The sequence below is a fragment of the Piliocolobus tephrosceles genome, chromosome 11, assembly GCF_002776525.5.
Source record: "Piliocolobus tephrosceles isolate RC106 chromosome 11, ASM277652v3, whole genome shotgun sequence".
Taxonomy (NCBI): domain Eukaryota; kingdom Metazoa; phylum Chordata; class Mammalia; order Primates; family Cercopithecidae; genus Piliocolobus; species Piliocolobus tephrosceles.
In genome coordinates this window covers 14,119,422-14,147,117 of record NC_045444.1, presented here as the reverse complement: position 1 = coordinate 14,147,117, position 27,696 = coordinate 14,119,422, and the positions used below count along the sequence as shown (strand labels likewise).

General features: G+C 36.0%; 1 protein-coding gene across 1 annotated transcript in view; it reads left to right on the top strand.

Annotated features, from left to right (window-relative positions):
* DPP10 (dipeptidyl peptidase like 10) overlaps positions 1–27,696 on the top strand; it is a 629,039-nt gene that overhangs the window by 575,583 nt on the left and 25,760 nt on the right. The window contains exons 8-9 of the mRNA XM_026449363.1: positions 13,267–13,387; positions 23,809–23,963. Coding sequence (XP_026305148.1) covers positions 13,267–13,387; positions 23,809–23,963 — 276 coding nt within the window. The remainder of the gene's footprint in view (positions 1–13,266; positions 13,388–23,808; positions 23,964–27,696) is intronic.

Sequence of the window (27,696 nt, the reverse complement as noted above, 5' to 3'; positions counted from 1 at the left end):
ACTTACTGCTTTTCCACTAGAGCAGAATGCAAAGAAAATAATTTCCAGATTAATTAAAAATAAAATGAAAGGTCTTAGGATCATGATTTTTAAATGTCTTGACTCTTTATCCATCATTGTATCTCCAAAATTGGACCAGTATTTTTCTAGCCAGTTTTTAGGTGGAACTCTTCAGAATAATCAAATAGTGAACAATTTTAAAGAAAGTGTCTCCCTTTTATCTTGGTGCATTTTCCCTGCATCTCTCTTGTTCTCCAATACTTATTTTACATTTGTATCTTGACCCCACTCTTTCTCTAGTATACATGTCTTTGCCTTAACATGTGCCTTTCTTTCCTTTGGGTTTTTTCTATACACAGTATTTTCAACATGTGTCATCTTGATCTGCCTTTCCTCATACTAGTTTCTCTACTTGGAATAGCCCTTTCTCTGCTTAGAAAAATCTACTGGATGGGCGCAGTGGTTCAAGCCTATAATCCCAACACTTTGGGAGGCCAAGGCAGGTGGATCACGAGGTCAGGAGTTCAAGACCAGCCTGGCCAAGATGGTGAAACCCCATTTCTACTAAAAATATACAAAAAATAGCCAGTCATGGCAACGGGCACCTGTAGTCCCAGCTACTTGGGAGGCTGAGGCATAAGAATCTCTTGACCTGAGAGGGAGAGGTAGGAGTGAGCCGAGATCGTGCCATCACACTCCAGCCTGGGAGACAGAGCAAGACTTTGTCTCAAAAAGAAAAAATAAAAATGAAAATGAAAATAAAAACTAAAAAATAAAATTTATAAAAAGCCAGACTCAGTGGCTCATGCTTGTCATGCCAGCACTTTGGGAAGTCGAGGCAGGTGGATCACCTGAGGTCAGGAGTTCGAGACCAGTCTGACCAACATGGAGAAACCCCATCTCTACTAAAAACACAAAATTATCCAGGCATGGTGGCACATGCCTGTAATCCCAGCTGCTTAGGAGGCTGAGGCAGGAGAATCACTTGAACCCAGGAGGTGGAGGTTGCAGTAAGCCAAGGTTGCACCAATGCACTCCAGCCTGAGCAATAAGAGCAAAACTCCATCTCAATAAATAAATAAATAAATAGATAAATAGATAAATAATAATAATAATAATAATAATAATAATAATAATAATAATAATAGAAAATAAAAAGAAAAATCTACTGGAATTTGTTGGCCCAGCTAAAATACCATGGCTCATCTGAAGCCTTTTTTTTGACCCTCCCATCTCTCAACCAGATTCAGACTGTTTCATGACCTTCCCTCAGATTCCAACAACACTTTATGCTTCACTATATTATAAACATACCATACCATATTTGGTAAATTTGTTAGCTCTTCCTTATCTTTCTCATGTTAAACTATGAATTGTTCAGCAACAGGAGCTGTGACTTGGTTGCTGTTGTTTCACAGGCACATTAGGACTGCAGTGAAACTGTATAGGAATGAGTAAACTGTATAATCCTCACATCTCCGTGCATACCGGCACAATTGTACACATGCACACTTTTCTTTTTTCTTTTATCTTTACATTTTCTTTATTAATTCATTTTAAAAGTATTTCTTCCAAATAGCAAATATATATTTACAGGTTTCTTTAAATGATATGAAACTTACAATATCATTTGGCATTAACATTTGACAAAAGTGCTCTTTTTCCAAGAAGTCTACCTAGGTGTTCTGACGAAGGTAGCTTTTTTGTTTTGTGTATCAATGTCTTCTCCAATGAAGAAGAAAATAATACGAATACAGACATTGATTCATATTTATACAATGGCGAATGAATGCGGTTCGCTAAGCCAGAAGCTACCTTATAGATGGATTAAGAGATCCATTCTAAACCATATACTTTGCTGGTAATTTCAGCCTAAAGAGTTTGGTTTTTCTTCTTTGTGGAACGTGTAGTAATACAATATTGTTGGTGTCATTGAATTGGACAATATCAACGAAAACACTAGCAGACAGCTTCTCTTTTGTTATATTGGAAAATGCAGTTAAAACTGAAGGGAGGAACAACGGGGAATAATTTATTGCAAACAACCCAACATGAATTACTGAGAATTAGAAATCACTCTGTTGAATACCTTTTGACATACTTTTCACCCCCAAATTAAAAGCGATTAGGGTATATTGTGATATAGTCATGTATACATCGTAGGTAGTATGTAGTTGTATCCCATTGTAACAGGCAGATGAACTGAAGTACAAGCGATAGCCAATTCTATAGAATCTCATAGGGAGAAAAAGACTCAGGGAAGTATTCTAACTGCTTTTTATTTTGGATCCTAAGTTATTCTTGAATTTAAGTGATTCTCATCCTCAGTCATCATTGGTTCAATTAAATTTAAGTTCATAAGAATACTAAAAGGAATAGGTTAATTCCGGACATGGGCATTTTGGAACCAAGTTTGCTTTTCTATGATTGTTTTACTGGTATACATCGTGTTTGAAGAATATAGTAAAAAATGTTTGGATGTTTCTGTATTGCAAAAAAAAAACCAAACAAACAATATTTTTTCATTTGTGGCCAAAGATGCCTTGAAATTTCATGAAGTAGTATAAAAAGTCAAGAGCTGTGGGAAAAATGTGCATGGGAGATAACCAAGTCTGGTTCCACCTTCTGCATTTTTCAATTTGTTTTCTTATCAACATGCCCATAAACTGGAAAAGCATTAGGCACAAACCTATTGATAAGCATATGAGAATTTCTTCTAGTGTCCCTCATTCTTTATGGAATTTTTTACAAGAATTTTGGAATCCCCATTTGAAATACAAAGAGTTACAATACAAATGTAAAAACAAATTAATTTAGTGTCAGAGGCTGAAATGCATATGCAAGATCCTTGCTATTAATCTTTGGATGAATGAGAGGGAGGGACACCCACCTGGGAAGAAAGAGGAGTTAATTCAGCTCACTACCAACAGAAATGACAGTGAAGGACTTTCTTAACATTGAGGCTTTGAAGGTTAAACTGTTGCATGCCACCTTCTAATTAGGATGCCTGGAAGTAAGCAACAGAAAGAGACTCAGGCTTACTTCAAGAGAAAATGAACTCGTTAAAAATATATCTATAAGCTCTCGGAATCAAAAAGAAAGTTGGAATTTCAGAACTGGAAAATGAACAGGAGTTAGGAGGGCCCACACATTTGTGAACATAGGAATGTGTTCAGGAAAATCTGATTAGGATGCTGCAACTGGAAGCCACATTAATGGGCATGAACCACACCACCCTTGCTGGATACTGAGGGTCTGCTGTTGCTTTTGTGAATAATTTTTCAATTACAGTTTTATTTTCTCAAAATTCAGGGTCCAGGGTGGGGGCACAACCTAGGGATATTTTATCTGGATTTTGTCTTATGATTAAAGACTGGGTTGTACTTCCCACGGATGCTCACATAATACAAGGATCCTCTAAAATAGAAAGGGAAGTCAGATGTAGAGGAGCCAAATAAGAGGAAAAAAATATATAGTAGGTAGCCGGTATAGAGAAAATGGGTGTGTGGTCATTAATTTACCATCTTTTAAAGCATATACATATTTTCAGGGTAACTGGATAAAAATGTTTGATTCTTTCTAAATTATAATTATGTATTTTGTATTTTGCGGCAAATTACTTACCACTAGCTTCCAGCAATTAAAAAAAAAAAAAACCAAACATCTATGTACGGATACACTGACCAACGTCCATGACCTGATTTTGGTTTGTTTAAACCTGTGGACAACCATGAGAAGTATTAGTATCGCGTTTTTACAAATGAGAAAACAGACTCAGAGAGATGAAGTAACATGATTGCCCAAATATTACAAAGAGCAATTGATATTGTCAGAATGAGATCTCATGTCTCCTGATAGAAATTTCATTTTTCTACGGAACCATGAAAAAAGTTATCTTTCAGATAACATAGTTGTCATTTAGTTCTCTACTGACTATTTCTACATTTGTTAGATCTCTTTTTTTCTGTGTTTTTTTCTTTACTAAAAATCTTGCCTTTATTTTTATTTTCCATTTTGAGTTCTACTGCAATCACTCATATTAGGCATTAACATTTTCTGCTAAATTAATGCCCTCATCCATTGGTTTTACTTTTCCATATTCTCCATATCTATATTAATTTGTGTATATTTGTAATAAAAAGTCACATTAGAACATAAGATCTTCTATTTTTTTAATCTTTATAACCTCAAGACTCAGCACTGGGCCTAGCACATAGGAGATGCCTGATACATATTTGCTACATGATAATGGGCTTGAAGAAGGAAAATAAGGCATGACAATGGGGTGGTAAAGGAAAAGTGAAAAAGTAGAAAGTTGGGTAGAGAAGAATATGGATATGCAATGATTAGATAAAACCATCCTCTAGCACTTTGACCCACATAAATCAACACATAAGGGATTTTTAAATAACAGTTATAATATTGATGACTGTTTGTCTCCTGTGGATTCCAGTTTATTTCTTGGGGCCTGTAAATATTTTTCTTAATGTTTTCAATTACCAAAATGATTTATTCATCACAAGGTCTCCTCTTATGCTAAATAAGTTTTATGAACTGACATAGCCAAGAGAAAGTCTGTTATTATATTCCTTATATTCCCTTTATTGGAGTTGGTCTTTTTGCTAACTTTTGTCTGGTATCCATTTTTCTCCTAAAAAGCATGGATTAAAAGATATGGCTTTAGGACTGGTAAGTGACTTACATAATTATGAATTTAAGACAAAGGGACATATTTCATTTCTTTGAAAATGCATAAAGTGCTGCAAAGTTTTTAAGAAATAAGAACTCTTTGGAAGGGCTTCCTGATATGAATAATTGCAAATGTCAAGGGATAATAGTTTCCTGATAGTGATTCTATTTCTAGAATGTCAGGTACTGATGCAAAGGTGACATGAGTGATTTGAATGAGTTGTTCTGTCTCAGAGATGGTTCTGTAGAGATATGAAAGCAGTACTTTATAACCAACAGAGAGATTTATTTAAGGCCAAAATGTCAGAGGTAATCAAACTGTTTAACTTGTGCTCCTAGCTTTGCTTTGCATTATATAAATGGACACACACAATTTATTGTATACTGACAAATTATGGAAACAGAATTTTATAAACAGTAAAGTTGAATGCTGCATTGTGGCTTTCAGTAAATTTTGATAAGTCTTTATGGTAATATTCTTAATGAAGTATAAATGCTAATATATATTCTATATAACATTTTTCCTTTTGCTTTAAGTTTGTATTAGCATGCATGCAACAAAATGTGCAGAACTGATCCTTGTGAATGCTTCCATGTGCATGGTGCCCAGAGCAGAAACAGAATATTGTTCACACAATTGAAAAACTTCTATTCTGACATCAACCAGTTACTATTTACCCACAAGGGTAATCATTATCCTGATTTGTAACATCATTATTGACTATCACAAATAGCATTACTAAGAACAGTTTCACATGTGTCTTTTGATACAGGAAGCACAGATACAGAAATCTATCTATCTATTAGGTGTTTCTGTTTCTGTTAGGTGTTTCTGTTATATCTGTTTCTGTTAGGTGTATACCTTACAGTGGAGTTGCTGAGCCAGTCCTATGCTCTGGGTAAGAACTGCTAAAAGGATTTACAATTTGATCGTACCAATTTATTCTCCCACCAGCAGTGCATGAGAGTTCCAATTGCTTCACATCCTTGACAACACTTACGAGTGGCTCTCTTTTTCATTTTAGCCATTCTAATTATAATACCAAAATATTTTGTGTGTGTATTTGCTTATATTCACTCATACTACCAAAAGAATCTAAATGATATAAATCAAAATAAGCACTTTTCATTTATGAGTTTATACATCAAGATTTTAAAGAGTAATTCTTCCAAATGGTTTCCAGAATAAAATGTAGCATATTGCTTAGAGGAGGAAACATTTTTTCAATATTCAATGATCCATTTAAAATTACGTCTTAAATATTTCAAAAATTTATATTTATTAAACAGATTTAAAGGTTTTGCAACATCCTATGTATGTGATGGAATTCAAGGTGTCTTATTCTTGTAATATCTTTCTCTGATAAAAGATAACTATAAATATATTTATATGTTTTAATACAGTCTATATGATAATGCTTTTTTATTTATTGAAATAAAATATAGCATGTTGGAGGTTTCTATGTGAAATAGAAACTAATAGTGATTGTATTTCACTGAAGAATTTCCATGTGTCTCATTTATTTCCAAGAAAATATTACACCAAATTTAAAGACAAATATTTAGTTTATTCTAAAATGTGTTCTTAAAGACATTTATAAACTGGCATGACTAAAAAAATTAATGAAATCCAATTTTTACCTCATAAAACAAAAGGCCTAAGGTTCCAGATACATTTTGAAGCACATGCTTTGTCAGGGGCCATGGTAAGGCTGGAATACGGGTGGTGGGCCAGGAGACAAAAGGAGCTGAGGATATGGTTGCTGGAATGTTCAAGTTCTATTAGGCAGGGAAAAAGGTGAGAACTTCATATGTTTTGAAGAATATGCAACCAGTGCTAAAAAGAGCTGCAGTGGTTGACTCTGGAAGATGAACCTTAGAAGGATTCAGGTGGGAGATACTAAAACATTGGCATTGGAATTCACAAACATTTTAGGCATATACATGTAAGACACAGATTAGTCATGACTCCATTTTGCCAATTATAATTCCTATTAGGCAGAATATCTGAATCATTCTTCTGCCAGCAGTCCCCCAAGTCCATCACCTATTCTGTAACTATCACCAATTATTTTCCCCAATACTTTCCTAAAGCTGATTAAACACTCATGGCTCATAACAAATTTAAATTTGTCAATAACTGAAAAAAGTAGGTTCTACCTATGTGATCTAGCATTCAAGCAGCCCTATGGTTTTATGCGAAATGAACCTTTAGCACAACTACATCATCATATGTATATCATCAGTAAAATTAACGTTGGTACTTTATTCATAAACATGCATACATAAACTTGTAGAAGTCATGTACAACAATAAGTGCAGTGACTAATCATCAGGGAAATGCAAATCAAAACCACAATGAGATATCACTTCACACCTGTCAGGACAGCTATTATGAAAAGAAAAAGTGTCGGTAAAAATGTGGAGAAATTGGAACTCCCGTACACTGTTCAGTATACAAAATAATCCAGGTACTACGTGAAAACAGCATGAAAGCTCCCCAAAAAATTAAAAATAAAACTACCTTATGATCTAGTAGTGCTATTTCTGGGTATTTATTCAAAATAATTTAAATTGGAACTCAAAGAGTTATCAGCACTCCTATGGTCATTGCAGCACTATTCACAATAGCCAGGAAGTAGAACAGTCTCAATGTCCATCAATAGATGAATGGGTAATGTGCTATATATATATATATATATATATATAGCAATGGAATACTATGCAGCCTTTAAAAAGAAGGAAATTGTGCCATATGCAACAACATAGATGGACCTTGAAGACATTATGCTAAGTGAAATAAGCCAGGCACAGAAAGACAGATACTGCATGATTCCCCTTTTATGGGGAATCAAAAATAGTCAAATATATAGAATTTAAGAGTGAAATGGTGGTTGCAAGGGCCTGAGGGAGAAGGAAAAATGGGAAGTTACCATCAACATGCACAGAATTTCAGTCAAGTGAGATTAGTAAACTCTAGAGATCAACTGGACAACATTATACCTGCAGTCAACGATAATGCATTGTACGCTTACAAAGTTAAGAGGGTAGATTTCATGTTATGTTCTTACCACACAGATGATTTTTTTTTAAGTTTTTACACTATCTTCCTAGTCTTTTCTGTTTGACTATCTGCTTTCCACTTCTATGCCCCACTGTGCATCCATCCATATTAAAAGGCAAACACAGATCCTTCCATAGTCTCCCCATGCTTTCATGTATTTGTAAAATACAGTCATGTGTCACTTAATGATGGGGATATGTTCAGAGAAATGTGTTGTTAGGTAATTTTGTCCTTGTGTGAACATCATAGGGTATACTTATACACACCTATTTTGTATAGCCTACTACAAATAGGCTGTATGGTACAGCTCATTGGTCCTAAGCTATAAAACCTATAAAGCATGTTACTGTACTGAATATTGTGGGCAACTGCAACACAATGGTATGTATCTTTGTGTCACACATATAGAAACGTAGAAAAGATATAGCAAAAATAGAGTATTATAGTCTCATGGACCACTCTCATGTGCATGGTCTGTTACTGACCAAAACATTGTAATGCAGTGCATGACTATACTGTCCAAGCAACTATATTCATACATTTTTGTACAGTTTCAGTAAGGGTTTCCAAACAGGAAAACAGATATTACTCTAGTGATTCAGATAGAAGAGATTTAATACAGATAATTGTCACAATGTTGTAAAGGCTGGAGAGGCCAAAGTGGTGGTATGCAGAACCGATAAACACATGTTGCTATTATCAAGGCAGGACCCGGGAGCTTACACTCCCATCACCACTGCCACTGAGGTGCTATTGCTGAAGCTGGTATGCCAGAGCCACTTCCACATGCTTCCAGTCTGTGACTGGTAGCTCTCTCCTTTTCTGCAGAAAGTAGCTGGAAGCCAACTAGCAAAGAAGCTAAGACGGCTATTTTGCAAGAAAGTCTTAGAAATGTAAATTTCAGGCTTCTAACCACCCCCAGTAATAAAAAACATGGAGGGTCAGGCGTGCGGCTGAGTACCAACAGACAACATCCAATGTGTATGTGTCAGTAAGATTACTGATAGTATAAATTTATGTTAGTATTGTCATTTTCTGGTGTATGAAAATGGGCTCACACTGAATTCTTTGTTGTTTTTGTTTTCCTTTGGTTTTCTTTCTTGCTTTTGTTACTTGATGATATCTCAATGAAAATCTTCCAAGTCAACTTTATTTTTTTCCAAGCACAAATTTATTCTCTCCAAGTCATGAATGTTCTTATATGGTGTGGGTGAATAGTAATCTGTCCAGGCATTCAATTCAATTATGATGAGTTTTCACTGTGACTCTTCCTTTTGACTGAAATGAACATCACTGCTCGTTTTTCTCTACAGGTTGGTGTATTTTGTTGTTGTTTTGTTTTGTTTTTCTACACAGCAAGGTCCCAGGTTTAGGATTGCTGGTGAGATGGAATATGTTAAGTTTGCAATTGCCATATTACATTCCCAAATGGCCATAACACATAATAATTTTACAACTAAATTAGAAAAGGGCAGTTTTCACTGCATCCCTGCCACCAATAGGCATTATCTGGGATACTTTCTTAATTACAATTTTATTTCCCAGAAAGCAAGCCATGGTAGAATGAATGCAAATATGATCTCAATTCCACTGTAATTTTACAGATCTTTGCAAACAATTATCATGCATGGAGATTTTTCAATGATTCACCATTTTCTAATTTAAAATTGTCATGAAAAGTACTCAAATCATTGAATGCAGAATAGCTTTTCAGTAATATTTCAGCCAAAACAGGTCTAATGTTTAATTATGTTTCTTTTATTTTGTGTTTTTATTTTGTTTTAAGATGGCTAAAATTTTGTCTATATCAGCCATTGTGACAGGTTGAATCACTCACAGTAAGCTAATTTACACTGTAATTGAGCTCAACCTCAAGATCTTAATAAGCTTTAATATCAAATGTTCATTTCTTGCCGCATGCTCATCACAAGTTGTTTGTGGGTGTGGAGAGAATCTGCTTAATGGCTGTTCATCCAGAAATCCAGGTTGCTGGGTGTCCAGCCTCTGGTGCATTTGGTAGTAGTTGTGGCAGAAGAGAAGGTGGCAAATTAAAAATTGGCTCTTAAAGACTTCTGCCCAGCAGTGATGTATGTTGGGTCTAATCATTTGTTAATGAGCAACATTGACTAACACATTGATTCGAATATCCCTTGAAACATTTATTACATATTTCCTAACTTGGCATAATGCAGTATTTCAATTGTTCTTCTATTTGTGTGTGTGTGTGTATGTATGTGTGTGTGTGTGTGTGTGTGTGTGTGTGTTTGAATTATTTTATGGGTAGAGTAAGACCATTGACTTTGAAAGACTGGGAAGTTGGCTGACTCTGCAAATTGAAGAGTTAAGTCGTCAAACAGCTTTCCCTTTTTGTTTGTTATGCTGCTTAGGTGGTGTTTGTTCTTGCATTGCTATAAACACCTGAGACTAGGTAATTTATAAAGAAAAGAGGTTTAAGTGGTTCAAGGTTCTGCAGGTTGTGCAAGCATGGCATACACATCTGCTCGGCATCTAGGGAGGCCTCATGGGTGTTTACTCATATCAGAAGGTGAAGCAGGAGCAGGCATATCACATGGCTAGAAAATAAGTAAGACAGAGTGGGGTGGTGGAACGCCACACACTTCCAAACAGCCAGATCTCACACAAACCCATTCACTATTGTGAGGACAGCATCCAGCTGTGAGGGATGCATGCTCATGACCTAAACACCTCCCACCAGGCCTTATCTCCAACACTAGGGATTACATCTCAAAGTGAGATTTGGCAGGGACATAGATCTAAACCATATCATGTGACTCACTGAAGAAAATAATTAATAGCATAAAATGTTGTGACAGTTTAATCAATAACATTAGGATAAATAGCATTAGTGTGTGTCATATTTTCAGTGTGATTTAAATCTATGCAGCCCTTGATGATTGTCATTTGGATCCAGTCTCATTTCATCAGAATGCTCAGACAGTACCTGGGAATACTTGCAGCTCTCAAATTGTTAAGGTAGTGGTTCGAGTTTTCAATTATCGTTTGAAACAACTACAACGAAAGGATAAACCTTGATAATTGAAAAGGGATTAGGATATTAAAAATGCACATTTTCATGAAGACAGCTACTTATTTTTTATCCACTGAAGAAAACATCTTGTGGACATTCTCTCATATTACAGCTTTCCGTGGCATGGCATTAAAATTCTGATTCCATATTGCTTGTTCTTCTACATTGAAGCAGATGTCAGTTTCATATGGATTCTGAATATCATCCAATCTGTCAAATATAAATGTAATTACTGGTCAATAGTTTTGGATAATTTTTACATCTGTTGAAGTCGTGGAGGTTTTATTAATTATTTTGACTTAGATTGTATTCCCTTCAGAAAGCTGAGAATTTTGAACCATATTACTTTGGGTGAGGTCACCTCCATGCCTAATAAGAGCAACAGGTGCTGAGCAGACCATGTGTGCATCATCTGCGCTGTTATGACTCACAAGTCCTCAGAGAAGGTTCAGGCACAGGAAAGGCATTTCCTCCAAGTAAGGAAAACATTGTGCACCTGTGTTGTATACTGTTTGTGAAAAGCAAGAGGATGTAGTATCCAAAAGGTGTAGCTTCGTTGGCTAGAACAAAGTTCATATTTTTTCTCAGTTGTCAGGGATCGTGAAAGTCATTAAATCCAACTTCTATCCAGTGTTAAGGAATCTGAGAGGTAATTCTCAAACTCTTGCCTAAGTGTGATCCACGTAATTTCAATAATAAGCTTATTTCCTGTTTCATTGTCTCACTTGAGAACTTTCTAACTGAGGTGAAAGCAATAAATCTCATTTGTTAATACCTCTCTCCTCCTCCACGTCCCCTGCCTGCCTACTATTAATACTACCACTATTGCTGCTACTATTCTGCTGCTACTCCTAATACATATTTAACTAATATAATGTGTACTCTACCAGCCAAACATTGGGATGATTTACATATCAGCTAAAGCTGTAGAGGTTTCATTTGGACTTGGAGTTTGTTGTCTCCCAAACTCTTAACATTCTGAAGCAGATTATCTTGTATACAGGCCACCCTGCTTTTAGTAATAGCCCAATGTATTCTTTATTCTGTATTCATCATCTCATTTATTCTTCACCACAGATCTGTTAAGGTATGTGTGAGTATTATTTGCATTTTATAAAGTAGAGGACTGAGATTTAGAAAGGTTAAGAATGCTATCAAGGTCATTAGGATTTTAAATTTTGGCTGGCTGGCTATAAAGCCCATGCTTTTAAGCACCCGGCAATACCCTCCTTTCATTGTTTTTATTTATTTTTGCATTCTTACTCTGATATTGAGATTCTCACCTGTGATATACAAAAGATCCTGTTGTAGTGGTGGAATTAATAGTTAAATACACCCACCTGTAAATGCTTGTTAAATCACCAGAATTAAAATAGAATATCCATGAAATGTTCTAGATATTAAAATTGCTGTTGTCACTGTGCACACCAAGATTTAAAACCTAGGGCCTCGTAATTATTCAGACAATTGTTTTGGAAGTTCTTGTGTTTTCTCTATTCGCTATTGTGTATTGATTCTATAGTATGCTAAGATACACGGGCCCTATGCCATCTTTCACCTTCTTAGTAGAATATTTGATCTAAACAGCAATTTGGCTTGCCCTGGACAATGTTCTGCTTCCCCTAACCACAGAAACATGGTTCTGTGGAAGGTTATAATACCACATGGGTCAGCAGTTTCAAATATTGGGCATTAAAGACATTGTAAAGTGAATTATAAAAAATTTTATCCTGAATTATCTATATCATAGGCACATCCTGACTTATTTAGTTTGTTACTGTTGTTGGGGCTATTGTTGATATTATTTTGGCAGACTCTGTGATATATTCAAATTAAAACTCTTTCTGGAACTCTCAGTTACAAGGTTATTATTGCTGTGCTATTTACAAAAGAGTTGCCAAGACGGGTGCACTGGAAGCTGTGTTCCACTTATCAGTTCAAAGGAATTTTATTATCGTTTCTACCATCAGTGAATCTGTGAGCTGAGCTGGATAGAATCAGAGAGATTATCTAGAGATTATTTTATCAATCACCAAATGCATTTTTGTAAAAGTAAAGACCCCAAATTGAAGCTCTTCAAACAGTCAGTTGGCATTACTAAAATGGCTTATAGTTACAGTTATCAGTCTCTTGAGTATGCTAAATGTTATCTCAAAGCCAAACCAATTTTGTGGTATGGAGAGAAATTATTACGTAGTTGAAATATTGTTGCTAAAAATATAGATTTAAAAACATCAATACCAAGTGCCATGGAATTTCCAAATGACAACTTGATATTGATATAATAAAACAGAAAACGGCATTAATAATAGAGAGCAATAAAAACATATGCCTTAAATAAAAACAACTTGAAGCGGTAAATAATACAACATGGCTATTCGGTGATCATTCTGTAATACTAAAGTTTCAAAAGATATCCTAACGTGTTGGGTTTTTTGTTTGTTTCACATGTTTCCTGATCCAGATTTATATTTTTGAAAATAATATCTACTATCAACCTGATATAAAGAGCAGTTCATTGCGACTGACATCTTCAGGAAAAGAAGAAATAATTTTTAATGGGATTGCTGACTGGTTATATGAAGGTGAGTTGATCAGATTTAGTTTCAAAAGAAACAAATGACATCTTTTTATACAAAATCTACCAAAAAAAAAAAATCTGTTCATTCCGGAGCAATACTTACAGTACAATTTCTTCTCATTTCCTCTCAAAATTGCCCTCACGCTTTCACATCTTTGCATGCACTTATATTTTGTGGTTGTGATTTACATCTGCTTATATGATTCCACATTTGGTATATACATGTACATATAGGTTAGATAGATATTATTTGTGAGGACAACTAATGAAAGTAAATGGTTACCTTACATCACTTTGGAATTGGGTGCTGAACTTTTTTCTGACTCTCTGGAAAAGAAGAAACAGAAACCTTTATTTCTAAAAAAAAAAAAAAAAAAAAATGCATAAAAAGCCACCTGATTTTAGTTATTTCCATTAGGGACATTCTGTCACACTTTATAAGCTATTACAGAGGGAGCAAAATAAAACCCATATAAAGAGTTATTTTCAATATCTATTGAATCAAATTTTAGTAATAGCTGAGAATATAAAAATAAATCAGGTGATGAAAAGTTATCCAGCTTTTATCACGTACCAATTATCAGCTGAGTTCTAGATACAGATTGCCTGGGGAAGACTCAAAGTTTGAGTTTATTACCTATGTTTCAGATGTTTCAGCTGATTTTGGCAAAATATGTCAAGATTGAAAGTAAGTCTACTTTATTATAAATTATAAAGCTATGACTCATACAAAAAGTGAATTTTATTTCATGGGCAGTATTTGCAAATGTAATCTCTCTACCTCAGAAGTGGTATTTTTAATTCTATAAGAAAAGTGAATAATTTAGACCAATTATTCATTCATTCATTCTGTCACTCAAATAGTATCATTGAAGGCCTACTGTATTCCAGACAGGTGTCTAGGTGCTAAGATAAAAGGCTGAGCAAAAAGTACTGCTCTGATAGATCATGTATTTATGTGAAATATTTTGTTAGGTGGAGCTAATTTATTAAGAGATGTAACCCTTGAGATTTATATGTATATGTGTACATGTATATTTATATCTATAATAGGTTTCTGTGTACATGCCAGCATCAAATAAGATTTTTAGAGGCTACAATTTATTGTGAAGAGCAGTGAGAGCTTCAGGAAAGTATCAACAATAAGTATGCTGTGAAAGTGTATATTAGAAAAAGAAATACACAGGTAAGGAGAGTTCATTGGTTGAAAGTGACAGAATCTAAATTTGGCTTTTCTATTTCAAAGAGATAAATTACTGGAGGGGACTGGGATGGCCCCCAGAATTTAATAAACAGGTGGAGAACACATTTAAAATCTGGTTAGTTCTGGCAATCTAGGTAGCAGGAGTTAATTGAAGTGCGAAGACTAAGACGTGTCCTTTTTCTTCAAAATATTATTGTTACTGTGTGACACCCTGACAGATGAAGAAACCATGTTAATGCAGTGTGGTAAGTAGTTGAATCTTAGTCAACACATAATTCTATGGAAGAACAAAGGAATGATACCATTCTAGGGATTTGCAAGCATTTTTCTAAAGGAGAAACCCTGGCCAAACACAGTAGCTCAAGGCTGTAATCTCAGCGCTTTGGGAGGCCAAGGTGGGAGAATTATTCAAAGCCAGGAGTTCCACACCAGCCTAGGCAACAAAGCAAGTTTCTCATTTCTACTAAATAATTTAAGAAATTAGCCAGATGTGGTGGCATGCACCTGTGTTCCCAGCTGAAGAGAGAGGATTGCTAATAAGAGAGGATTGCTTGAGCTCGGGAGTTGAAAGCTGCAATGACCTATGATCCAGGCCCCTGCACTCCAGCTTAGGCAACAGAGATCCTTACCTCTTAAAACGAGGGAGAGAGAGGGAGAGAGGGAAGGGGGGAGAGAGAGAGAAGAGAGAGAGAGCGTCTGAGTCAAGCCTGAACAATTAACAAGTGTTAACACATGAGAAGAAATTAGGAAGGAAAAATCTAAGCAGATGTAACAATTTGCAAAAACTCACAAGTGTGTCCCTAGGGAAAAGTCTCCTTGATATAATTGGGCCATAAAATTTGAGATGAAGGAAGATAGCAAGAACCAAGGGATAGAGACCTCTATCAATGGTTTGGAATTTCGATTATTTTTCTACCATTGATTAGGAAAACTAATAGGACTTTTCAAGTAAGGGAGTGACAAGGTTGTATCTTCCATATGAATAGATTGTTTTTGCCACAGTGGGAACCTGGTGTCTAATGGTGGAAAGAGACAGTGAGCGTCTGTAAGGCTTCTTCTATGTTCTATCAAGAGATAATGAGCAATGGAACTAGGGTTAAAGCAGTAAGAAGGAGGAAAGATTCTAAAACTGATGAGACAATGAAATATATAGGTCTTAGTGGCTAAGCAGATGGGGTGAATGATAAGAAGTCAAGGATGATTCTGTGTCTTCTGGTTCGGGTCACTAGTAAGTAGTGGTGGCAGACATAGTGAGCAAACATTAACGAGGAGCATTGGGTTTCAGGAAAGAGAAGACTAGTTTAGCAGCAGTGTGGGCATTGAACCACGTACTGATGTGCAACCTTGATAAAAGGTGGTCTGCAACATCGATGAACTTTTCAGTCAACTGAGGGTATACTCAATGTAAATCATACTTATTGTGCTGCTCCAACCCGAATTAAGATGACTTGGGTCTCTGTCCTATTGAAAAGGCTTCATACAGGTTTACAGGCATTACATTTTTAAGGAAATTTTAAGGAGAGAAATTAGAGACTGTTTTCTGACAAATTATGGTAATTTTCCTAACTAAAGCATAAAAATCTATGTATTTGGTCTGAGAGTAAACTGTTTGTAGGGGTTGTGGAGAGCAGAACAAACGGGTAATACAAACTTTTGTGATGATGCTGTAGGCCTGACACATTCCAAAGGGGAAAGGAAAAATTATAGTTTTTGCCATACTTTGGGCTCCTATGTTGCAGATAACTAGGAAATGCTGCACGTGTATGTGATTTAATCATCACAATGTTTGTGTATCTAATCATTTACTAAGAAACCAAGACGTGCCCAGTGCTGTGGCTCATGCCAGCAATCCTAGCACTTTGAGGGGCCAAGGTGGGTGCATCACTTGAGCCCAGGAGTTCAAGACCAGCCTGGGCAATATGGCAAAATCCTGTCTCTACTAAAAATACTAAAAATATTATTTAAAATATAATTCGCACAAAACACATATAATGTTATTCACATAAATTGCTGTATTTAACATAGCAAGTAATTAAATAAGATATCAGATCAAAGTTTTACTTTAAAAAATTTTTAAATGTTACTAAAAAGAAAGTTTACAGTTACCAACTTCACAGCTTTGAAAATTTCCATAAAGCATTTCATCTATTAAATAGGAAAAAAATGACTCTCACTTTCAATTATTTAAGCATATAGAATCATATAATTAATATGCTTAAGTAATTTACAAATATATTTTAGAACCTTGAATATTTAAGGGATTATTCCTTAAAATTTAATTCAACAACTGTGGAGCAAATATATCTGCCAGGCATTGTCTAAGAGCAATACAATGAGAAATACGGGTTTCCAAGTCTCTGGTATTTCCAACGTAGTGCAGTGATAAACAATAAACAACTATTGTATTGGGAACCATTTGGAGCATAGTAAACATACATATAAATATTATTTATTTCACATACTAAATAGGATTATAAGTAGAACTAAGTCTGATTGGATGGAGGAATGTCAGGTGCTTCATAGAAGACACGGTCCTTGTATTGGTCTTCAAGAATGATAAGAATTAAAAAGTGAGGAAAAATTCGCAAGATAAGCAACATTCTTACCAGCAGATTCTAACTGTTACACTTTTGTGTAGAAATAAAACAGGGCAAAATGCCTATTTTCACATTCATGTTTGTTTCACATTAATGTCTTTTGGCGACATGAAGTCGCATTCATTTCATCATTGATTCAACAAATACTTATTGAGCACTTACTCAGTGCCATCTATGGGGCTGCAGCATGGCAATCAAAGGAAGACAGGGTTATCAGGAGTGCTGAGTCTCCAGAGGTCAAACAAGGAAAGGATTCCCAAGTTTTTGTTGGATTTGCTCATAGATCATTGATGGCCTTGACGAGAGTAATATAAGTTAATTGGTGGGGCCAAATCCAAGACTGCAGTGGATGGAGGTGTAAATGGGGAGTGAGAAGGTTATGAATACAGACTATTCTTTCTAGGAATTTGACAGTAAAATGCAGAAAATTAAAAAAAAAAAAAAAATCAAACACAGGCCTGCAGAGCTGCAAGTAGCATCCTCAGGAAATCCTACTGGTCTAAACTGATAAACTAAAAATGGAAAAAATCAACGTGCTTTTTACAATAGCACATTAATCTAAACACAATGGTTGTATCTCAGTATTGTAGAAGTGCTTCGTGTTGTGGCTATGTTTTTAAGTGTCTGTGATATAAAACCACATGTGCTGAAAACTCCATCTGCTCTGCAGTGAGATTTTCTAAATCAGAGTAATAAAAACAATGAAGAGCCAAACCTACACTAAATTGGAATGAAACACCATTTGTAAAAATAAATTCTTTGTAATTAATATGATATAATTAACATAGGAAGTTTCAATCCATGAGTAAATGTGCCCATTAGTTGCAATTAAAGAAGCTTATGCCTTATCCAGGATGACTGTTGAGCAAATGCATATTAAAGATTCTTTTATTTACCTCCTTCCCATTCCAGGTAGCTTTATTTTTCCATCTGAAGAAAGTCACAAGGCTCTCTATATGATTGTTTTGCTACATTAGCATTTTTATGGGGAAGAACATTAATCATATGTCACTCTAAAGTAAATGAGAGTAGGTGATGCCTCGTTTCTCTTGAAAAGCGTACTCAAATTTGGATCAGGCTTACTCTTGGGAAGTACTGGACACACATACTTCAGCACCTATGATAGAACCTGTTTCTTAGAAGTCTAGAGTATTGACTTTAGCCAACAGGATATCTTTGTACCTTCAAATCTCATAGAACTTAGAGTTTACAGTGCGGCCGGGCACAGTGGCTGACCCCCTGTAATCCCAGCACTTTGGCAGGCCGAGGTGGGTGGATCAACTGAAGTCAGGAGTTCCAGGAGTTCAAGATCAGCCTCGCCAACGTGGTAAAACCCCATCTCTAATAAAAATACAAAAATTAGCTGGGAGTGATGGTGAGCACCTGTAGTCCCAGCTACTTGAGAGGCTGAGGCAGGAAAATCACTTGAACCCTGGAGGCAGAGGTTGCAGTGAGCAAATATCATGCCACTGCACTCTAACCTGGGTAACACAGTGAGACTCCATCTTTAAACAAACAAAAAAAAAAAAAAAAAAAAAAAAGGACTTGGAGTTTACACTCAGTTTGGCCCTTAGCATGCATATATATACACGCAAACATATATGTATATTTTTTCCTCAATGTGTCATGTGTATAACTCATATCTCCTATACAATATTGTAAGTTAGTTGTATAAATCAGTGTCAATATCACAACTGAAGACAGGTGGCACATTTAAAAGGGAGTAATTCAAGGAGGTTTAAGCTATGAAGGGGCCCTTTATCATGAACAAGGTAAATGCCACAAGGCATGGCTTGTAATGGTTTAGCCATTAGCAGCCGAAGAGGGAAGGGGTCACAGCAGTCACCTGAAACTAGGAGAGAATGCTGTAAATGTTTTGCAGAAATAGAAGCAGTGGCTTTTGGTTCGGCAAAGCCAAACTCACATAATTTAGATGCATGGGAGATAAGAAAATAAATTCCATGCACTCACTTCCTCCCTTCATTTGATTTGCTGGGGTTTCACAGTGGTCATACCCAAGAAAAAGTCAAAGAATATAAGAATATTCTTATTATTCAAATTAAAAGTTTATGTCCCAGGAAAAGAAGCACATAACATCTTATCTGCTATTGCTTCATTGCAGGATGGTATTAGTCCTTAGGTATCTGGAATTTGTAAATATAGCCGCCACTTGTATTTTTCATAGAAGGTTGTGGAGAAACGCCCCCATTAAAAATAATTTTTTAAAAAGCTTATTATGTAATCTTAATTGATAATTACAGTTGCCTTCTTCAAATGTTTATTTCTTTTACTTTTACTTTCTGTCAGCATGCTAGAGAGGTTATTTAACAGGTGGGTCAGGCCAAAACTTCATTCCTGCCAAATCTTACTCCTTTCCAACCTTTTCTTTTTCTCTTTCTTTCTTTCTTTTTTTTTTTTTTTTTTGACAGTCTTGCTCTGTTGCTCAAGCTGGAGTGCGGTGGCACCATCTCAGCTCACTGCAACCTCCAGCTCCCGGGTTCAAGGGATTCTCCTGCCTCAGCCACCTGAGTAACTGGGATTACAGGCACCCACCATGCCTGGGTAATTTTTGTGGGTTTTTTTAAATTTTATTTTTTAGTAGAGATGCAGTTTTGTTATGTTGGCCAGGCGGTCTCGAACTCCTGACTTCAGGTGATCCGCCCACCTTGGCCTCCCAAAGTGCTGTGATTATAGGCGTGAGCCACTGCACCTGGCCCCATCCTTTTGTTAATTATGTTGTTACAATTTTGGTTTTCCATCAACCAGTACTATTGGGCAAAAATGTATTTGCGACTCTCCTGAGTTCCAAATATATTTCTCTTTGCCCTTCTTTGCATAGCAAACATATTTTTATTCCTGGTAGATGAGATCCATCGTCAGACCTAGCTTAGTACCTGTGTTTTGGCTTTTGGGGGGGGGGGGGGAAGGGGTTGCATAACGAGCCCACAATGGTGGGGAGAAAATTTCAGTTTCCATTTCAGAGGAACAGAATTATGACTATATTCCTGGTGGATACCCTCCTCCTTTAGGCAATGGACTTCTAAATTCACCAACTTCAATATTATGAGATTGAGAAGCAAATTGTGTTCTGTGGGTTATTGGTGTGGTAATAAAAGATAACACTACTACTTCTACCCCTTAGTGCCTAGATCTGTACCTCATGGCTATACAGGTGGGACACACTGCGTGTTAAAGGATGACATCCTGGCTTCAAGGTTATTGCTAAACAAATAGTGCCAAAACTGAGGTAGAGCAGACTATTTTACTCCTCTATCAACCCAGGTACATATAGCTAGTGAGGAACATGATGCAATTAGTAAATACCACCACTGAGCCCATGGTGCTTTTTGGCCACAAAATATTTCCTTTTTTGAGATAATGTAATGTAGATTATTATGGTAACAGATAAATGTTTCTGTAAAGAGTAGTGCTGAACAGATCCGTTGGCAGCAAAAGCAAATCCACACCCAGAATATATGTGTATCTCTGTGATGACAAAATGCTACACTGTCTTGATGGAAAGGTTTTCATATAACTCATGTGCCTTCCTCATTACATTACCTCAAAAAAGGAAATGTTTTGTGGCAAAAAATTCATGTGCCATCAGCTCTTCCCCTGAGAACTGATACTATGTCAGAGTCTCAGTGATGGCCGCTACCACTGGCAGGTAATAGTGGGAGCCGGAGGCTGACGGACATGTACTTCGCAGTCATCTTCTCCTGAATTTTTCCCCTTTCTAGTAAGTCGATTCACTTGTTTTCCCTAAACCTCCTTGTCACTAGTTTTCTAATTTTACTTTTTGCCACATCCCTGATAGGTGGCCCCTTATTAGTTATTGTGCCTGAGTTAGAACGTTTCCATGCCTGAAACTAAGTCTCCTTCCACGAAAAGTGGACAACTAAGTATTCCCTTCAAAATCTTACCAACTGGGAAGATTTCTGTTTATTATTGACTTTCAGTGCCACTCCTGAGTCAGATTCTAATACAGAGCCTACCCAATTCCAGCTTGTTGTTGTACATCATGCAGACCTGCCATAAACCAGGCCTGCGTTTATTTCTCCCTTGCCAACCTGTGTTAGAAAACATGCCTTGTGGCACAGATGTGAGATGAGGAGAGGAGATCAAGCAGAGAACACAATACAATGGGTAGTCACATTTGTTTTCTGGCTCAATTTCACTGTTATTTTTTAGTGGAATGGTGTGTGTGTGTTCTATTCTATGGTCAGTGGATCAGATAACATTTCATGATGGGCAGTTTTGGTTGCATACTCACTTGATATCCTATGGTGAGGCTAAATGTTTCTACTGGAGCCCTGGAAAGAGCTGCTCTTGAAATAGATAAGATTTTTCAATACAAGCGACAATGGTCTTTTTTCAAATTTTGTAATGCCTGTCCTATGATTGTCATATGGAGAGTCCCAAAGGCTCCACACAGCATCTCTATTTGCTATGGGCACTGACATTGCATCGGATCTGCTGGAGTCACAAAGTTCTGGACATAGAGAAGGTTGCAACATGGCCTAGATCAATTGCAGGGCCCCCTGGTACACGGATTCTACTCAGAACTAGCAGCTTTACAGCTTGTCTGGGATACAGAACAGAGAACATATGTCAATGCAGCTTATGTTGTTTTCAAAGTCCAAAGAATTCAATTCCTGTTTACTTTTGCATAAGTACAATCACAACAAATTTTCTCTCACTTTAGAAGAGACATCCCAATGTATCCCAAACTACTACATTTCTAGAAACATCCCCAGTGTTACACACTTTTACATTTTAAATAAATTTGTCTCTCATTCTCTACCTCTATGCAGAGGAGGTCTTGTTCCCTAGGATAGAGGTTGCCTCTGTCAGCAAGAAGATTTGTCAGAATTTTGATGGTCAGTGTCTTCAGCCATAAAATTAACCACATACAGCAGCACTCAACCATAATGTATTATTTATAAGACTGTCCCAGAAATCATAACTATACTGTATACTTTTGTCCAAACATTCTTATCCTGTGTGTTGAGGTCCCAATCCATCTTTATGAATATCTTTGGCTTTCCTTAAAAGAACAAATGGAGTTGAGCCTCTAATATGTATTGCAACCCTGCAACCATTCCTATGTTATCTTGGACTGTAGCCATAGTTTTCTTGCAACCACAAAAGAGATGGACTCTTCCAAAGATACCATCATGAGCTTTTGTTCTGCATGGCATTCCTAATTTCACAATCATGGTTTCAAGTTCTCTTTTTTCCTGTGTACTGTCTCTGGGGTGTCAGAAGAACCATGGGAACTTATTTCCTAATCTTTACAATCACCATTGTTGTAGCAAGTAAGTGCTAGAACACTTACTTGCTAAAACTAGAGATGCTATGTGAAGCCTCTGCCACTCTCCATATGACAATCATAGGACAGGCATTACAAGATTTGAAAAAAGACCATTGTCACTTGTATTGAAAAATATTATCTATTTCAACAAGCACTTGTTCTCCCAGTGCCATTTCCCTCTACCTGTATTTTATTCCATGTCACCACCACTGATGATTGATTACTCACAATTCCATCTCTTGCTATGGATTGTCTATGCTCCAGTTCTCACCTGAGAAAGTGATAAATTCCATTTGTACATATAGATAGAGAGATGACAAACGTAGTCTCAAAATCTAATTTTGAGGGTCTCTTCTGAGTCTGCTGCTAGTATTAACTTCTGTATCTGTCAGAGTCCCAAGTGTTGGCACATTCAACAAGATACTTTGAAGACAATTTATTTACAAAGCGAACATTTTGTTATCTTTTTATTTACAAGGAGAGCATTTGCTAAGGTGAAGGAGTAGGAAAAACACAAAGGAAAGTGATGTAAACTCAGCTAGTAGCAGCCAAATTGTTACCACTCCTATGACCATGAAGATGAGCCATTACTAGACACAGAAGGAGAAATTTGCGTAGAAGTGGCTGCAGTGACACAAGTAGTGATATCATTTAAAGTTCACAGCCAGCCTGAGGTAACATTGTAGGGTAGAGCCAAGAGAATAAATAACCTGACTTTACTCTCTTCTTTCTAATCTCCTGCCAAAGGGAAGCCAGAGGACGTGGGGGCCCTTTTGATGTCATTCACATAGGTTAGCTTTCTGGACCAGAAATCGGGAATCAAAAAAGTGGATAGTGGATCTTGAATTAAATGACAGATACCTAGTATACCTCTTATTCTGTTTTCCTAGAGCTTGAAATAGTTTGAGCCATCTAGTGGGCCCTCAATTTGGTTGATGATGATAGAATGCAAATATGATTGCATGCAAATACGAATGATTCATGACAAGGATATGGTTTTAGGCCACATCTCACTCTTCAATCACTGTTCTCATTCTGATTACTCCAGTAGTGCTTTCATCTGTTCTGTCTACATTACTGAAAATTCATGAAATCCTGACTTCATTGCTTCATTGTTTCCTTCCTCTACAGCTGCTCTTCCTGGAATTAAAAGGGTAACTCAGAATTGGAGAATTCTCAGGGAAGTTAATAAAATTCAATACACAGTCTAGAAAATGTAGGTGTATAATGGAGATTTCAAGGACAGATGTTTGTGGGTCACTGAGCCCACATCTCTACAGTTGGTCTCAAATAACACTCATTTATTCTAGAGGAACTCCTGCATTCTCACATCGCCCACTGGTGGTCACCAGATGGAGAAAGACTTGCCTTCCTGATGATAAATGACTCCTTGGTACCCACCATGGTTATCCCTCGGTTTACTGGAGCATTGTATCCCAAAGGAAAGCAGTATCCGTATCCTAAGGTAAGTAACGTGAAAGTCCTATTTTGTTCCTTCTCTGTCTGCACTAGTGACTTGACAGATGGTATTCTTGGTTCTTGAACAAGTTGTCTTTGGAGGAAAACAGAAGTTTTCCATACTTGTCAGACTCATCACTTTCAAGCTCCCAATAGTCTATACACAGTGAAAGAGGTAGAGATGATTTAAAAGTGTGTGGACTTTCACTTTTGCTGAATTTCTTTCCTGTTGATGCTTACTTTTATTTTTTCACACCTTACAGTTGAAAGTGGGGAGAAAAGTGATTGGGGGTGTACTGATGCCTGGGCAATGTTTTCTCCAAGGCGTACCCCATAATAGTTGTTACAAGGAAGGGGAAAGTGCCATGGTCAAATGCACTGGAACATCTTTAAAAAAAAATCTAGCCTCTTTCAGATGATTTCTTAGAGCACTTAATGTACTATATGTTAATGTATATTATAAATCTTTTATAAAAAATAGACTACACATAAAGAATCTCCAGTATGAAATAGATTAAGCATAAAGAATCTCAGTAAAGAAAAGACCAAGCATGAAAAATCACCCATAAAGAATAGACTAAGCATAAAGCATTGATTAGTATTAGTATTAATATCAGCATTACCTTGGCAGAGCATAATCTAGAACACACTATATAAAATGCTGGTATGGAGTCATAACCATGGGTAGGTAAGATAGATAGAACTTTTTGTCAGATGAAGCAAATATGGCAATATGTTCCAGATAACAAAAGTATTTTCAAGTGTTGGGCAAGGCCTCTATAAAAGGGTTGTAAAAACATCTGGATTGTACTGTTTTTTCCTCTGTATGCCATCTTTAATTACTTGAGATCTCTTTTAAACCTGTAATTTTCCCAATGTTTATATAACGAAGAAGAAAGCTCATGAGGAAGGCTCCCAATACATTAATCATGTAAAGACGTCTTACAGGAAACTTGTAAAATTTCACTTCTCATTTTAGCTCCTAGTTAAGAGAGGATGTTGAGCTCATTTAGAAGTCATTTTTACGCCATTTCTTTAGTGAGTTGTACTTTGCTTTTTCAAGCACAATAGGTTTTCTACCTTTTAATTCATGCAGTACACTAGCTGGACAAACTACAGGGCAGACTCCCATCACCCTCATTACTCTAGCCCTGTCAGGGTGGGGGTGAGGTAATTCACACTTTCCTTCTGTTCGCACCATCCACCACATTCATTTTATCCAAGGGCAAAAAAAGGAGGCTTGAATATGGAGGATCAGAAATAAGATGAGCATTTTGCTCAGTGAGATTTTACTGCCATTCTTTCTCATCCATCTTCCTTCCACAGGTTGTAGTATTAAATGCAAGATTATGAAGAATATAAATCCATGATTTTTAAATGTTATTTTTAGTGTCTTCTCTGCACATAGATTTAAAGGCAGATATACTCAGTGTTTTTTAGGATAACATAACGATTTAGCGTCACAAAAATAATACTCAGTAAGAGATTTTTATTATACTCAAAGAAAAGAACTTCTACTTTCTCCAGTTATAGATTTAGCCTTCTTTTTTTTTTTTTTTTTTTTTTTTTTTGGCATGACAGTTTGGGCCTATACAGCATACCAACACTATTTTTTCCCCCAGAAAAAACCTGAAAAGTTGCCCCAAATGTATTAATTCTCACATTGTTTGATTTATGATAATAAATGTTCACCTGGCAATTTAAATGTGAAATGGAGAACTAGTGACATACTGTGAAACGCACATTCAACTGTTCAGTGCATGGCACAAAGGAATAGAATAATATCCAGCTCCTCAGTGCACTGCACAAAAGGAGCACAATCACATCTGACTGCTCAGTGCACTGCACAAAAGGAGCACACTGACATCTGACTGCTCGATGCACTGCACAAAGAAAATTCAGCCAGTTCTGTGGAAGGGACAACTGTTTGTAACTGATTTCCCAAAAGAAATGGGATTTTTTTTTTTATTCACATAGAAAAACCATATGCATTAGCTATATGCTCAAATTGCCTTCTTAGTTCTAGACTCATGGTGCTTGAACTTGGCCATACCTAGGCCTCATAATTTTGACTAGATTGAGACAAACACATGAGCCAATGGAAGCATTTGAGGAAGTTAAAGTATGTCAGCAATAATTCCGAAGATACTGGATATGAACCTAGATACTTTATTATTTGATCATTTCTTCTAATAAGTTAATAGTGGTTGATAGTAAAGATAGGCATAACATAATAATGTTTGTTGATTAATTGTAGAAATCACATATGCTAGTGATAAACTTTATGTTTTCAGGGAGACTTTCCACTTATTTGTTTTTTTTTTTCATTTGGTCTTTATCACAATTGTCTCTATTTCACAAATGAGCAAATAGATTCTAAAAGGCTTAGTGCTTTTATACAAGTCACAGTTGTTTTAAGAACAAAGAAAAAACTCAAATCTATTGATTTCATACCTCTCTATAAAACTACCACAGGTCAACAATTTGTATTTCTAAAAACACACCTGGAATCCAAACATCTCTTTGTCAAGTTAACACATATATATGGAGCTCTATTTGCTCCATTTACTCCTAATGACTTAAGCTACATATGGGTGCCGTTCTTAGCCTCACACCTGTCATTTTATATATATGCAAATAATATATAGAACTATATATGATAACTACTGTTAATATTCATTGCCTGTCATTTTATATATATGCAAATAATATATATAACTATATACGATAACCACTGTTAATATTCATTGCCTGTCATTTTATATATATGCAAATAATATATGTAACTCTATATGATAACTACCGCTAATATTTATTAGAAATAAGAAAGCATTTCCAGGTCTCAGGTGATTTTTAGTAGGAAGACCTGCTCATCTACCCAGGTAGTTAAGACAATAGGACTCTAAGAAAATAATCTGTTTTGGTTCTTGTTCTTAAAACAAATTTTAGTATCATTTTGGGTATGTTACTTCAATTTTCAGAATTTTTAGTATCTGCTCTGGTTTCAAAATTTTTTTGTTAGTTTTTGCTGTAACAAATGTATTGTTTCAATTCACTCTTATGCAATAAAAACTTTCAAAAAAATGCTACTTTTAAAATTGAAGCAACACAGAGTTTATACTAAATTGTGATTTAAATTAAACTAGATTAAAAGGAGTATAGAAAATACTTAATGTGGTCAGATTTACTAATGAAATGCAGTAAACAAATATATTTGTATTTTACTTAATTCAGCATCATTCAGAACTCATAAAATACCCTATCATTAGCAATTCAGCACAAAAGAGATGCACGCTTCTATCCCAGTAACCTCAGGTTAATCTTTTTAATTAAAACATTATCTTGTTTAATGACAATTTAGTTGCCAGAAAAATAAGGTTAATTGTTATTGAGGCTTGTGTTTCAGAACAATAGAGGGAAGAAATTTGTGGATTTGCAGTCTTCATGGCAAATGTAACTGTAAAAAGCAAATAGATGAAAACCCTCTAATCTGCAAACTCTTGAAATGATTCAAATATTAAAATGTACAAATGAACTTGTGATGTGCGCTTAATTTCAAAACTCCATGGAAAGATACAAATCTGAGATTATAGAATGCTAGACTCTTGAATTTTGGAGGCAGCCTAACGCTTAGTTGAGATGTTTACATTTTGTCTGAAAACTGGCCACATGTGTGCACAACTTCTACTTTGTGATAAGCTTATAGTGCTGCAGACATAAAGAAAATTGCCTTAAAGATG